Genomic DNA, 15,647 nt, shown 5'->3' with positions numbered 1-15,647 from the left:
GTCTTATGAGGTATTTGGTGTTAATCGCAAAGTTGTTCCTGCCCCCAGAGAAGTTGTGTTATTTTGCTGGTTCTTAAAAGTATGATGGGTATTCTGGTGGACAAAGAAGGAGGGCATTCTAAGCAGAAGGTAAGTACAAAGGCATAGAGATAGGGAGCTCTTAGTGTGAGGAGGAACTCTGGGTAGCCTTGACTAAATGTGGGGTCAGAGTGGCAAGAGGTAAGGCAGACTAATAAGTAACACTTATTTTGAAAATAATGATAATTTTATTTCATTATTTACAAATAATTTCTTCTAATATGATCAGTATCACAAAAATATTCTCATACCTTAATTACATTTATTACATGATACAAAAAGTATACAATGAAAAAATTACCTGTTGCGTATAAGGGAGGCAACATAAATCCAAACAGACAAAACATTTTTGGGGTATGGGTGGATATATACAGCTAAGGCAAATTCAACATTGGGAACATCAATATTATGTACTCCGGTGCTATAAACTGCTTCAATTAAAGGTTTCAGTTCAGAATAGGGCATGTGAAGGGGAAATCCAGAGAACTGAAGGGAAAAAAAAACCAAGATTTGTAGTCAGTAGTGAAGCCTGAGGATTTCATTGTATTTTTTTCTCCACATTTAAACATATGCAGTTCTTAATATTCTTGTCTTCTTTCTGCATCTTGAAGTCATTTACTTAGTTCTGCTTTTCTTTTCAGCTGTGTATTAGCAATACAGAAAATGGAGAGGGGCCAAATGTCTTTTCTGTTCAGTTGCTAGCATATTGACTTGGTGTATAAGACGGCTGTTAGCACCCAGCCGCCCTCCACTATTCCCTTCCCTCTGCCTGATAGTCCCTAGTTTGCATAGTAACCCATGTAATTCTAGGGATCTGGATTAATCCTAATCAATGTATTCTATCCCCATGGCCACAGTGACTGATCTATAGGGATGGGCATGTGATCAAAGTGAATCCCAGGAAACTTGCTAGGAATGACGGCACACAGATATGCTCTCCTGCTTTGGACAGTATGTGTGCAGATGTGAGTCCTTCCTGGAGCTGTTCCAGCCATTTGGTTCCATGAAAAAGTGAGCCTGAGGACAGTGCCATCACACAGTGGGAAGACTACACAAGAGTGGTACAGCTCTGCTAGCTACTCACCTCTGACTTTCCCTCACATAAACCAATAAATTCTTTGTATTGCTCAGGGCTGTTTGAATTAAGTTTTTTGTTACTTGACATCCTAGCTGAAAACCTAGTTTTTTTGTTTTTTTTTTGTTTTTTAAGATCATTTATTTTAGAGAACAAGTGGGGGAAGCAAAGGGAGAGAATCTTCAGACTCCCTACTGAGCTCGGAGCCCAACGTGGGGGGTCGATCTCAGGACCCTGAGATCAAGACCTGAGCTGAAACTAAGAGTTAGACTCAACCAACTGAGCCACCCAGGTGCCCTTGAAAACCTAGTTTTAGTCAGTGAATAGTATTAAATGTCCAACTTGACTTCACCCTGTTTAGCCAACAAGGCTTACTGTCTTAATTTGAGACTGCTTTCTAGGTTTTATTATCCATACAGCACTACTGACAGTGGAGAGGACTTACGAGAATTTTTCTTAGCACTGAAAAACAATTAGTATAAAATCGTCTCCTTAGAACTGATCAGGAGTGGTTGGTTTCACCTTTAGAGTCTAATATGATTTAGCCAGATGTTTTAATTGTATTTAATACTCTTGCAATGCATCTTATTAAAGGTATTTTTCATTGCATAGGCTTATAGCATTTTCAGTTTATAGAGGTATTTTGCTGTTTAATAAGAGCTTAATTACTGAGATTTGAACTTTAATTACATCTTTTACTCTTGCTGCTTCACCTATGTACTGTGGAGAGCAAAGTAGTTACTTTGATTCTTTAAAAATCCAATACCACAGAATTTCCATTTTGAAATGAAATCCACAGACTCAGTGTAGAGCCATTTGTACTTACTCGGTAGTCTCCCAGCTGTTTGAGCAGCTCCGCTCTGTGGTCATCTTCTACGTCTTCTCCTCGATTTCTTTCTAACACAGGCAAGAAGTGCCGTAGAGCAGAGGTACAGTACCTGTTCCATCTAGTCAGATGGCGTGGCCTCCAGTCCATGATTTTTTCTTTTAGTATTTTTTCAATCCTGTTTATAAAAAAGAAGCTCTATTTTTTGCAGGGGTGACTTTTGTAAACAAAGATACAGTTTATATGTAGTGGGGATTCAGGTGGCATAGTTTATGCTTGAAAGCCTTAATATTTGTAGGGCTTTTAATGCTGCATATTGATTCTTTACCCTGTGCTCTGACTGCTGTTAATGAAGATTATTTTTCTGAATTTCCTTAAGACTGTTCTTAGGATATCCATCATCACTAAGCTTTACATTCTGTAGATCCAATACCTATCATATTAACTACAAAGCAGGATATCAAAAATTAAGTTGAAAACACAGAATAAAGGAAAATAGCTAACATGTATTGAGCCTTTATTTACCAGGTACTGTGTAAAATGCTTTCTATTCATTTTTACTTAATCCTAACAGTGACTATGAGGGGGATATTGTCCCAGTTTTACTTATGTGGGGACAGTTTGAGGTAGGATGAGTACTTGACAGTGGCAGGGAAAACGGGGGTTTGCGTTGAAACCCTGTCACTTCTAAAGCCTCTTGGGCATCCCTAACCAAATGCACAGATTTAGGGGACCCAGCCAGCTCCCCACTGCTTAGCTGCAGGATCCCCTTCTTATTTGGCACATTATACATATTTTTGTTTGGGGTTTCAAGATGGTCTGAGCAAGAGTATGGTTGAATTGCCATGCACTTCATCAATATTGGATAAATAAATAATGTGGGTCTAATTAATAGTATCCTGAAACTATCAGAAGCAGACTTTTGGGGGAATTAGTTGTTCTAGGTAGGGATCTCCAGTAAGGTTTTATTTAAAATTTGAAATTGAGAATAAATTGGAGTCTTCTAGTAATAATACTAACTTGGAAAGGGTCACATTTATTCTTGAGTATTTGACATACTGCTCTTTACACAGCTTGATACAGTAGAAACGGCACACAGACTTTGAAATCAGAAAGATCTGACCAGGCTCAGAACCCCCTCTGACACTTAACAAGTACGTTGACCCCTTTGAACCTTGGTTTCCACATTTGCAAAACTGGAAGAGTAAAGTTTTGTTTTACAGGGTTATAATGATTATAGGGACTCTTACCAGGCTTCTCCATGTGTTAGGGTTATAAACTAGCTGAAGCTCAGTAAGCCACTAATGGGACAAAAGAGGCATATTTAATTAAGCTGAGGATTATGATACATCTGAACAAGACCCATAATAACATGATGCTGAGCTCTCATCTGAGGTGACGTTTTGGGAGAACTACCTATCACTGCTGGAGGTCACTTGTGTTTGTTCCATACCATGCTGATGCGAAGGCCTCCCTTTGAGCTATGGGATTTAGAGATCACATCTGTATTTGGTATCTGTCTATAAACATGAATTAAAGTTTAATTGCTCAAATTATTGATCCAGGCTGAGAATTTAGTTTGGTATTACACTCCTAGTGACAGACTGTGTGTGGATTTATGGGTATCATATGACCTGTCTTGTAGCTCAGCTGCGGCCGCTTTGTCTGTCCGCTGGTAAATCATTTCTTCTGGCTATAAAAGAGAAAATAGTTCAGAAATTCTAGAAATCACTTACACTTAATTTGGATAGCTATCCATTCTCTTCTAAATCTTTTAAAAAAATTATGAAATCTGAGACATTCCTTCAGATACAGAGGATAGTATCATGGATACCAATGTACCCATGACCCACGTTAAGTACAATATCACAAATAAATTATAGCGCTGTGTAGTTCTTAATTTCATCTCCTTTCTCTGTCATCATAGAAGCAGCTATGACCTGAATTTGTTTTTTAGCACTTTGATTCAACATGTATCTACTGTGTGCCAGGCACTTTTATAGGTGATAGGAATATATCCATGAATAAAAATCCCTGTCCTCTTGGTGTTTACACAGGAGGTGGAGATAGACAAGTTAATGAAATGTACTTATGATTTTATTACAGATTTATGTATCCCCAAACAATGTATTGTTTTGGTTTGGGTGTTTTCTAAACTTTTTGTAATAGTTTTTTTTTTTTTTTTAATTCAAGTATAGTTGACACACAATGTTACATTAATTTCAGGTGTACAAAGTAGTGATTTGACAAGTCTATGTAATAGTTTTTATACAGCTTGCCTTTTCTCCCTTAATACTTATTTAGGGGCGCCTGGGTGGCTCAGTCATTAAGCATCTGCCTTCGGCTCAGGTCATGATCCCAGGGTCCTGGGATTGAGCCCTGCATCGGGCCCCCTGCTTGGCGGGAAGCCTGCTTCTCCCTCTCCGACTCCCCCTGCTTGTGTTCCCTCTCTCGCTGTGTCTCTGTCAAATAAATAAATAAAATCTTTAAAAAAAGTTTATTTAGAGAAAATATCCACATTTTTAGAGTGCTAAGATTTATTAATGCTGATTCATTTGTGTAACTACTATAAAATATTCCATTACATACTCTTCATAATTTGTCCCTTCTGTAATTCCAGTTCTTAGGCTATTATAAACAATGTTTCAATGAAAAGTCTTATATATGTCACCTTGTACACATGGAAGAATTTCTCTAGGGCACTGTTTTTTTAAACTTTTTTTTTTTAGAAAGGTCTGGGTCACAGCAAAAAAAAATATATTACACACTCAGTATACATATACACACATACATACATAGCTAACAAATTAAACAGAAGTTTTAGTAAACAATTTTCATGCTTACTACTTATAATCTTGCCACTGGCCAGGACCCTCTAAATTAATTTTATGAGCCCCTACTGGACCATGCCCTGTGATTTGATTTCATGTTTTAATAGCAGTCATGAAATTCACTCATTAATTTAGTGAATTGAGACCAGCATTTAAGAAATTAAATAGAATATATTTTGAGGTACTTTATGTCATGAGGTTCATTATATCAAAACTTCATATATATATATATATATATATATATATATATATACTGGTTCATGATATGGTGGTAATTTCTTATTGGGAGTTGGGCTCAACTAAATTTGAAAAACATTATTTTTGACTGAATATCTAGGAGTAGAATTAAAGGTCAAAAAATATCTGGCTACCCAGTATAATGATTTCAGATTCCTTCTTTGTCTACTTTTTTTTTTCTTTCTAAGAGAGGGAGACAGAGGGGGTGGGGAGGGGAGGGCAGAGGGAGAGGGAGAGAGCGAATCTTAAGCAGGCTCCACACCCAGCGTGGTGCCCTACCTGGGGCTCGATCTCACAACCCTGAGATCATGCCCTGAGCTGGAATCAAAAGTCAGACACTTACTGACTGAGCTACCCAGGCACCCCCTTTGTCTACATTGTTAATAAAAGAATTATATACCTGAACACTAGAAAGGCCAGGATATGGAAGGCTTCTTGAAAAGAAAGATTTCCATAGCTTGGGCTTGGTGACATCAAAATTTATCCGTAGTGGGGAGTCATATCGTTGAATATTAAACCAAATCTAAAAAAGATAAGACTACATTAGCATATATGGCAGCAGATATATATACATGCGTGTGTGTGCATGTATGTAGAGAGAAAGCAGAGTGACAGCAAGAGGACACACAGGATGCACATTTTTTTTGCATATTTTAATTTGTAAAATCAGCATGCCTTTTACAATCAGAGGCATCATAAAATGGTCATTGGTCACTTTTTCATATTTTTTATATCTGAAGTTGAGGTGCACCTTACCACTGATTGTAGGTTGATGAAATAAGATAGTTTCTGATAAGGAAAAACTTTTTAGAAGATAGACAAGGCTATTCCTTTCTCAGTCTGGCTTTTCCTAGCTCGGTTCTTTCCTAGCCTCCTAATTGAGTTAGGTGTCTACCTCTTTGCTTCCACAGCACTCTGTAATCTCTGAATGGCACCTGTCTTGTTGAGGCATGCAGATATTGGTTCTGGAATCAGGCTACTTGTATTTGAATTCTGGCTCCAACATTTACAATGGTGTGACCTTGGGTGATTTTGTCAGAGAGAGCACAAGTAGGGGGAGCAGCAGAGGGAGAAGCAGGCTCCCTGCTGAGCAAGGAGCCCAGTGTGAGACTAGAACCCAAGACCCTGGGATCATGACCTGAGCTGAAGGCAGATGCTTAACTGACAGCCACCCAAGCATCCCTTGGGTGTAAATCCCTTACATTTAACTTCTTTGTACCTCATTTTCCTGCTCTGTGAAACTGGGATAATAGTACCCACCTTAAGGTTGTTGAGGCAGATTAGTTAATTCACCTCTTAGAACAATGCCTGGCACATAGTAGGTGCTCAGTAATTGTTAGCTAATTTATTACTATTATTGGTGTTTATCATTGTTAAATAATTGCCTGTCCATCCACCTGCCTCCTCACTAGGTACGGCATTGTCTTGAGGACATTTGCCATGTGCCTTATTCACCACTTATCTTTACCATGTAGCATAGCTTCTGGCATATAGTAGGCATATTGAACGCCCTTGTGCATCAGTGGTAAATTTGTCCATTCAGCATATTTATCAAGTACTGTGGGCTGAGTTTCAGTCACTAGGGATAAAGTAGTGAATGAAACAGAGTTCCTACCCTTATGCAGTAGCTACTGAGAAGATAGTGTGAACAAATAAGTAAATATATGGGTTTCAGATGATGTTACATGATGGAGTAGATTGTATCACTGACCTCAATTCTTCACCCCTTCCTATATCTGCACTCTGTCATGTTACTTTGCAGTTCCTCCCACTAAAAGGGTTGAAATGTATTTCCCTGCTCCTCGATGTTTGGTCAGTAGAATAGGACGGAAGTGTTAGTGTGTAACTTCTGAGTCTAAGCTTAGGAGGCTTTGTGTGTTCCTGCTTGCCTTTTTTGTGCTTCTGCCATTCACTGCTGAGTCCCAGAATAAACACACATGAAGCAGAGCTGTCCCAGCCGACCCAGAGAGTCATAAGAATAACTATTTGAAGCCATTTAGTTTGGGGATGGGTTTTTACTATCTTTGCTGTGGCAACAGCTAACTGTATGAGGGCTGTGGAGAAAACATGGGATGACATGAAATTTCAGGGTGGGCAGGCAAATTCTTGCTGGAAAGATGACATTTGATCAGAAATGCAAGAAGTGAGGGAGAAATTTATGAAGATATCCAGTAAGGGGAAAGGTCATCTATGCAGAGGAAACAGTAAATGCAAAACCTGTTTGATGTGTCGAGGAACAGTGAGGAAGATGGTAGCTTTAGAGGACTGAGCAAGTTAGAGCAAGTAAGAGATGACATCAGTGGAGGATGGGAAGGGGTGGCAGGATGGCTGTCAGGTCACAAAAAGGCCCTGTGGATTATTTTAAAGAGTTAGACTTTGATTTTAGAGTGAGCTAGGAAGCCATTGGAGTATTTTAAGCAGAGGGGTGACATAGTTTGTCTTCCATTTTCACATGAATATCCTCTGCTGTTTTGAGACTAGACCCAAGAGGGTAAGGGCAAATAGTGAAGTTTCCAGTTAGGAGGCTATTTCAAATAATCCAGGTAAGAGCTCCAGTAGTGTGGGTCAAAATAGTAGCAGTGAAATTGGTGAGCTGTGGTCAGATTCTGGATATACTGTGAAGCCAATAGGATTTGCTGATGAATAGGATGTGGGAGAAAGAGAGAAAGGAATCAAAGGTGACTACAAGGATTTTGGCTAACTGGACTGATGGAATTGCCCTTTATTGAGATCAGAAAGATGGCAAAAGGAAATGAGTTCAAGTTTGGGCATGTTAAGTTTGAGATGTATGTCTGGCATCTATATGAAGATGATGAGTAGGTAGTTGGATATTTGAGTCTGAAGTTTTGGGAACTAGGTGAGCTAGAGATATACATTTGGGGATTATCAGTATATATATGTTCCTAGGGAGGAAATATAGATAGAAACGATGTTCGATGAACTTGAGGATCTGATTTTCAAATCTGAAGAAATAACGAAAAAGCAGTAAAGGATACAGAGAAGTCAGAGAAGTGGCAGCCAGTGACGTTAGGGAGGCTTTGATACTTGGAATTCAAATCAAACTGTTTTAAGAAGGCAAGGTCTTTAAGAACTACAATTTGGCCATAGGGTAGGGATTGTGCAGAAAAGTAGTGGGAAATACTGCTGGAAAAAGTTGAGGTCAGTTTATATAGGGCTTTGAAATCCAAGGCAAGAAGTTTGTTCTTAAATCTGTATGTAGTGAGGTACCTCTGATACTTTTTGAGCGATAGAATGATGAAGCCGAAGGTTCAGAAACTTAATCAGTCATCAGTGTACCAAATAATTGAGTTGGAAAGATTGTTTAGTTGGTTATTTATAGTAATGCAGGGTGAAACAATAACGGCATGGCCTGGGAAACAACAGGTAGAATCTGTATGATTTGGTATCTGTTAATGGGATTGAAGTAGGAGGAAGTAAGGGAGAGAGGAAATCAAGGACAACTGAGGAGTGAATCTGGGTAACTGACATCTATAGAAACAGGAAGCCAGGAGGAGGAGCTGGTTTTGGAGGCAAGGGGGAAATGATTTGAGTTTTGGATGTGCAAAGTTTGAAATTTATTATATATATATATAGAGAGAGAGAGAGAGTGAGCACTTGTGCATGAGCAGTGGGGGCAGGGAGAGGGAGGGAGAGACTCCTTGAGCAGACTCCCCACTGAGCACGGAGCCAGAGGCAGGGCTCTATCCGAGGACCCTGAGATCATGACCTGAGCTGGAGCTAAGAATTGGCTGCCCAACCAACTGAGCCACCCAGGTACCCCCAAGTTTGAGATTTTGATAAAGCACTTGGGTGTCTCGCAGACAGTTGAAAATTCAGGATCCAAAGAAAGATTCTGGAGCTAGTGACAGGATTATAACTTCTCTGCCAGCATAGCCTAGATAGAGTTACAGTTAATAATAATAGGTGTGGTCCTGCAAGAAATCAATATAGAATTGTCAGGAACATAGACTTTTCTTTTTTCATTTAGTTTACTTTTTCTTTTTTTAGTGGTCTCCAAACCTTTTTTTTAAATTAACATATAATGTATTATTTGTTTCAGGGGTACAATTCTGTGATTCATCAGTCTTACACAATTCACAGTGCTAACCACAACACATACCCTCCCCAGTGTCCATCCCCCAGCCACCCCATCCCTCCCACCCCCCTCCACTCCAGCAACTCTTGATTTTTAAGGGGTGGGAAGAAGAGCCAGTGAAAGAAACCTAAGAAACTCCTGCAGAGAAAATGAAAAATGAAAACCAAACAGTTCTCTATCTGTAAACCAAGGTGGAGAAAGTGTTTTTTTTTTTTTTTATGAAGAGGGTATTAGTCATGTCATGTGACATAGAAGAGGAGAAGAGAATGAAGATGAGAGTAAACCATTGGATTTATTTATCCATTAGCAAGACAATGGTACTTCTTAGAGTTGAATTTCTATAGGATGGTCAGGGAAGAGGAGCTAGATTATTAAAAGGGTTAAAGTCTGAGTTTACTGAGAACACAGAAGCAGGGGATATAATTAGTAGTTGAAGAATTTTGGAAGCAAGGAAAGAGGGGCAGTGGTAGTTTAGGGTGTATCTGGGTTGGCAGAAGCATACAAGCACACCTCTGAGATACTGTGGTTTGGTTCCACACCACTGCAATAAAGTGAATATCGCAGTAAAGGAAGTCAAGTGAATATTTTGGTTTCCCCAGTGCATATAAAAGTTATGTTTACAATATACTGTAGCCTATTAAGTGCACAATAGCATTATGCCTAAAGAAACAATATACATACCTTAATTAAAAAAATACTGCTAAAAAAATGCTAACCATCATCTGGGCTTTCAGCAAATCATCATCACTGATAACAGATCATCATAACAAATATAATAATAATGAAAAAGTTTGAAATACTGTAAGAATTACCAAAACATGACACAGAGACACGAAGTGAGCAAATGCTGTTGGAAAATGGCGTCAACTGACTCGCCTGGCACAGACTTGCCACAAACGTTCAATTTGTAAAAAACACAGTATCTGTGAATATAACGAAGCATAACAAAATGAGATATGCCTGTATTTTGGGACTGTTGGATTTACGAGCATATCATTTGGTAGAAAAATAGAAAAAATATAGGGGCAAGTTGGAATAATGAGTAGAGGTATGTCTTGCAGTAAGAGTGGAAAAAGAAACATAGGTAGAAAGGGGAGACACTTCTTTCCTGGCAAAGGAGTACAGGAGGAGAAAGGCTGACAATCCAGAGAGGTTGTGTGGTGGAGCAGAGGGCAGTGGAGGTTTTAGAGCATAGTATCAGGCCAACGTGGCGAGGGTGAGGTCCTCTACCAAGAGAGGTCAAGGCTTAGAGCAGCTTTGGAACAGCTGCCATGAAGGATGCCCAACATCATGAGCAACTGTTATGCTTCTTGTTAGTAAGGGGCAGGGGGTCTTTCTTCCTCACAAAACCTGGGCTTTATGTAATTGGCCATATTGTTTTGTGAACAAACAGTAATTGTTTTGAGAACTAATAATAATTTTGACAGAGAATGGAGTTCTTTGAGGGCTTTTTCAATGCCCAGTGACTCTGCTTGATTACAGATGTCTTTGACATGGTTCTTTAAACATAGGAGGAGCTTAGCAGATCATTCATGATTATAATAATGCTTCTAATTAAAAAAGTAATGAACATGAGGGGCGCCTGGGTGGCTCAGTTGGTTAAGCGACTGCCTTCGGCTCATGTCATGATCCTGGAGTCCTGGGATCGAGTCCCGCATCGGGCTCCCTGCTCGGCGGGGAGTCTGCTTCTCCCTCTGGCCCTCTTCCCTCTCGTGCTCTCTCTCTCCTCATTCTCTCTCTCTCAAATAAATAAATAAAATCTTTAAAAAAAAAAAAGTAATGAACATGAGAATGGGAGTCCACAGTGCTCTTCACACTTGCAGTTAATAATAGCTGCCATTTGCTGGAGACCTATGAAAGATACGTACTTTGTTGGGTGCCTGGCATATATTCTCAATTTTAGCAGTAACCCTAAAGGGTAGACTAGTGATTTTATTTATTTATTTATTTATTTATGAGAGGGAGGGCACATGAAGGGGAAGGGGCCGAGGGAGGGAGAGAGAGAACCCCAAGAGGGCTCCACACTGGCTGTGGAGCCTGACGCGGCCCTTGGTCGCACAACTCCTAGATCATGACCTGAGCCGGATCAAGAGCCTGACGCTAAAGACTGAGCCACCCAGGCGCCCCTAGACTAGTGATCTTTAAAGTAGGGTGCATACACCAGAGATAGGAGGAGAGAATATTAGATCTTCTAATGCCTTTTTATTTTTAACAGTTTTTTCTGTGTATAATGTAATCATATGTTGATGGGCAAATAAAATACATAATTTATCAATAAAAATGCATATATTGTGGGTGCATGCTCAAGTGATTTTTTTCTGACATCCATGAAGATTGAAAGTGAAGGGATGGAAACATATCATACAAGTGGAAGCAAAAAGAAACTGGGGTAGCAATACTTATACTGGAGAAAATAGACTTTAAAACAAAGACTATAACAGGAGACAAAGAAGAACACTACATAATGATAGGGGACAATCCAAGAAGAGGATATAACAATTGTAAATATCTATGTACCGAAGACAGGAGTACCTTAATACACAAAGCAACTACTAACAGACATAAAGGAAAAAAAATTGACAGTAATACAATTATAGTAGGGGACTTTAACACAACACTTACATCAATGGAAAGATCATCCAGACAGAAAATCAATAAGAAAACAGTACTTTGACAGAAAATCAACAAGGAAACAGTGCTTTGAATGATATGTTAGACCAGATGGACCTAACAGATAGATATATACAGAACATTCCATCCAAAAAAAAGCAGGAAGCACATTCTTTTTAGGTGCACGTGGAACTTTCTCCAGGACAGAACATGTATTAGGCCACAAAACAAGTCTTAATAAATTCAAAAAGACTGAGATCATATGATGCATCTTTTCTGACTACAGTGGTTATGAAACTAGAAATCAACCACAAGAAAAAATCTGGAGAGAACACAAATAAGTGGAGGCTAAATAACATGTTATTAAATAATGAATGGTTGAACCAAGACATCAAAGAGTAAATTAAAAAAAAAATACATGGAGACAAATGAAAATGAAAAAATCTTTGGGATGCAGTAAGAGCTATTCTAAAGAAGGAAGTTTATAGCAATACAGGCTTACCTCAAGAAACAAGAAAAATCTCAAAACAACATAACCTTACTCCTAAAGGAGCTAGAAAGAGAAGAACAAAAAAAGTCCAAATTCAGTAGAAGGAAGGAAATAAGATTAGAGCAGAAAAAATGAAATAGAGACCAAAAAAAAAAAAAAACAACCACCCCAGAAAAGATCAATGTAACCAGGAACTGGTTCTTTGAAAAGATAAAAAAAATTTATAAACCTTTAGCCAGACCCATAAAGGAAGAAAAAAAAAAAAGAGGACTCAAAATCAGAAATGAAGACAAATAACAACTGACCACAGGAATACACATGATTTTAAGAGATCATGAAAAATTATATATACCAACAAACTGGACAACCTAGAAGAAATGGACAAATTCCTAAAAATATATAACTTAAAACTGAAATCAGGAAGAAACAGAAAATTTGAACAAACCAATTATTAACAATGAAATTGAATCAGTAATCAAAACCTCCTAACAAAATTTTAGGACCAGATGGCTTCATAGGTGAATTCTACCAAACATTTAAAGAAGAGTTAATACCTATTCTTTTCAAACTATTCCAAATAATAGATTTGGAAGGAAAGCTTCCAAATTCACTCTCTGAGGCCAGCATTATCCTGACACCAAAATCAGACAAAGACACAACAAAAGAAAACTGCAGGCAGGTCAATATCTCAGATGAACATAGATGCAAAAATCCTCCACAAAGTATTAGCAAACCAAATCAACAATATATTTTTAAAAATCATTTATGGTCGAGTGGGATTTACTCCAGGGATGCAAGGGTGGTTCAATATTTGCAAGTTAATCAGTATCATACATCACATTAATAAGAGAAAAGATATAAACCATATGAGCATCTCAACAGATGAAGAAAAAGCATTTGGCAAAGTACAACATCCAGTCATAATAAAAACTCTCAACAAAGCAGATTTACAAGGAACATATCTCAACATAATACAAGCCATACATGACAAACCCACAGCTAACATACTCAATGGTGAAACTGAGAGCTTTTCCTCTAAGATCAGTAACAAGACAAGAGGTGTTCACTATCACCACTAGTCACAGCAATGAGACAAGAAGAGAAAAGGCATTCAAATTGGTCAGGAAGAAGTAAAACTTTCACTATTTGCAGATGACATGATACTATATAAAGACAACCCTAAAGACTCCAGCAAAAAACTCCTAGAACTGATAATTGAATTCAAAGAAGTTGTAGAATACAAAATATACAGAAATCTGTTACAGTTCTACACACTAATAATGAAGTAGCAGATAGAGAAATTAAGAAAACAATTTCATTTATAGTTATGCCAAAAATAATAAAATATCTAGGAATAAACTTAACCAAGGAGGTGAAAGACTTGTATTCTGAAAACTATTAAACACTGATGAAAGAAATTGAAGATGACACAAACAAATGGAAAGATATTCCATGCTCAGGGACTGGAAGAACAGATATTGTTAAAATGTCCATACTACCCAAAGCAATCTACAGATTTAATGCAATCCCTATCAAAATACCAATAGCATTTTTTTCCCATAGAACTAGAACAAATAATCCTAAAATTTGTATGGAACCACAAAAGACTCCAAATAGCCAAAACAGTCTTGAAAAAGAAGAACAAAACTGGAAGCATCTCAGTCCCAGATATCAAGATATACTACAAAGCTGCAGTAATCAAAGCAGTATAGTATGGTACTGGCACGAAAATGGACACATAAATCAACAGAACAGAATAGAGAGCCCAGAAATAAACCCATGCTTATATGGTCAATTAATCTTCAAAAAGGAGGCAAGAATATGCAATGGGAAGAAGTCTCCTCAACAAATGGTGTTGGGAAAATATGCAAAAGAATGAAGCTGACCCACTTTCTTATACTGTACACAAAAATAAACTCAAAATGGATTAAAGACCTAAAAATGAGAGCTGAAACCATAAAAATCCTGGATGAGAGCACCGGCAGTAATTACTCTGACATTGGCTGTAGCTACATTCTTCTAGATATGTCTCCTGAGGCAAGGGAAACAAAAGCAAAAATAAACTACTTGGACTACATCAAAAGAAGAAGTTTCTGCACAACACAGGACACAACAAAACTAAAGAACAGCCTACGGAATGGGAGGAGATATTTGCAAATGATATACCCGATAAAGGGTTAATATCCCAAATGTATAGAGAACTTACACAACTCAACACCAAAACAACAACAACAAAATCCCCAAGTAATCCGATTTTTAATTTTTAAATTAATTTTTAATTACTTAAATGTTTAATCCATTTTTAAATGGACAGAAGACATGAACAGACATTTCTCCAAAGAAGACATACACATGAAAAGATTTCCAACATCACTAGTCATCAGAGAAGTGCAAATCAAAACTACAATGAGGTATCACCTCACACCTGTCAGAATCGCTAAAATAAAAAACACAAGAAACAAGTGTTGGTGAAGATGTGGGAAAAAAGGAACCCTTGTGCACTGTTGGTGGGAATGCAAACTGGTGCAACCACTGTGGAAAACAGTTATTTTTTTTCTCAAAAAATTAAAAATAGAATTACCATATGATCCAGTGATTCCAACACTGGGTATTTACCCAAAGAAAATGAAAACAATTAATTTGAAGAGATATATGCACCTCTGTTGTTCACTGCAACACTATTTACAATAGCCAAGATATGGAAAGATCACAGTGTCTACTGATAGATGAATGGATAAAGAAGATATATATAATGGAATATTACTGAGTCATAGAAAAAAATAAGATCTTGCCATTTGTGACAACATGGATGGACCTATGGGATGTAATGCTAAGTGAAGTAAGTCAGAGAAAGACAAATACCACATGACTTCATGCATAGGTGGAATTTAAGAAACAAACAAAAGAGATAAAAAAACAGACCCTTAAATAGAACACACTGGGGGTTGCTGGAGGGGAGGCGGGTGGGGGGTTAGGTGAATAGATAAAGGGGATCAAGAACACACTTACTGAGATGAGCACTGAGTACAGAATTGTTGAATCATATTGTCCACATGAAACTAATATAACACTGTGTGTTAATTGTACTTCAATAAAAAATACACATTGGGGATGCATGCTAAGATGATTTTTCTGACAGATGCATAAAGTTCAGACCACTAAGACAGATGATGATGATAAAAACAATCATAGCAGACAGTATAGAGTTGTCCCTGTGTGTTAGCTGCTTTACACTGGTCATCTCATTCATGGCTCACAACACTCTTCAACCTAATTGCTACCATTACCTCCATTTTACCAGTGAAGAAGCTGAAGCTGTATGACATAAGAAATTTTCCCAAGCTCACACAACTAGTAAACGGTGAAGTTTAAACTCAGGTAGTCTGACCCCGTAACTCACGTTT

At 38.0% G+C, this 15,647-nt stretch overlaps 1 protein-coding gene and 1 long non-coding RNA gene across 2 annotated transcripts in view; one reads left to right on the top strand and one right to left on the bottom strand.

The window, feature by feature from the left end:
• LOC141372572 (uncharacterized) overlaps positions 1-12,406 on the top strand; it is a 120,382-nt gene extending 107,976 nt beyond the window's left edge. Inside the window, exon 2 of the long non-coding RNA XR_012377855.1 lies at positions 11,264-12,406. This is a non-coding gene — a long non-coding RNA (uncharacterized lncRNA). The remainder of the gene's footprint in view (positions 1-11,263) is intronic.
• The window catches only part of CC2D2A (coiled-coil and C2 domain containing 2A), a 130,425-nt gene continuing 115,094 nt past the window's right edge, over positions 317-15,647 (bottom strand). Inside the window, exons 34-37 of the mRNA XM_025887332.2 lie at positions 5,448-5,570; positions 3,614-3,672; positions 1,980-2,157; positions 317-564 (exon numbers count right to left, since the gene is read on the bottom strand). Of these exons, the coding sequence (XP_025743117.1) occupies positions 376-564; positions 1,980-2,157; positions 3,614-3,672; positions 5,448-5,570 (549 nt within the window). The 3' untranslated portion in view covers positions 317-375. The remainder of the gene's footprint in view (positions 565-1,979; positions 2,158-3,613; positions 3,673-5,447; positions 5,571-15,647) is intronic.

The sequence above is a fragment of the Callorhinus ursinus genome, unplaced genomic scaffold (genome assembly GCF_003265705.2).
Source record: "Callorhinus ursinus isolate GAN/ISIS: 27379988/994484 unplaced genomic scaffold, GSC_fseal_2.0 scaffold4, whole genome shotgun sequence".
In the NCBI taxonomy this organism is placed as follows: domain Eukaryota; kingdom Metazoa; phylum Chordata; class Mammalia; order Carnivora; family Otariidae; genus Callorhinus; species Callorhinus ursinus.
Note: the sequence above shows the minus strand (reverse complement) of the source record. Positions and strands in the feature narration are given on the sequence as shown.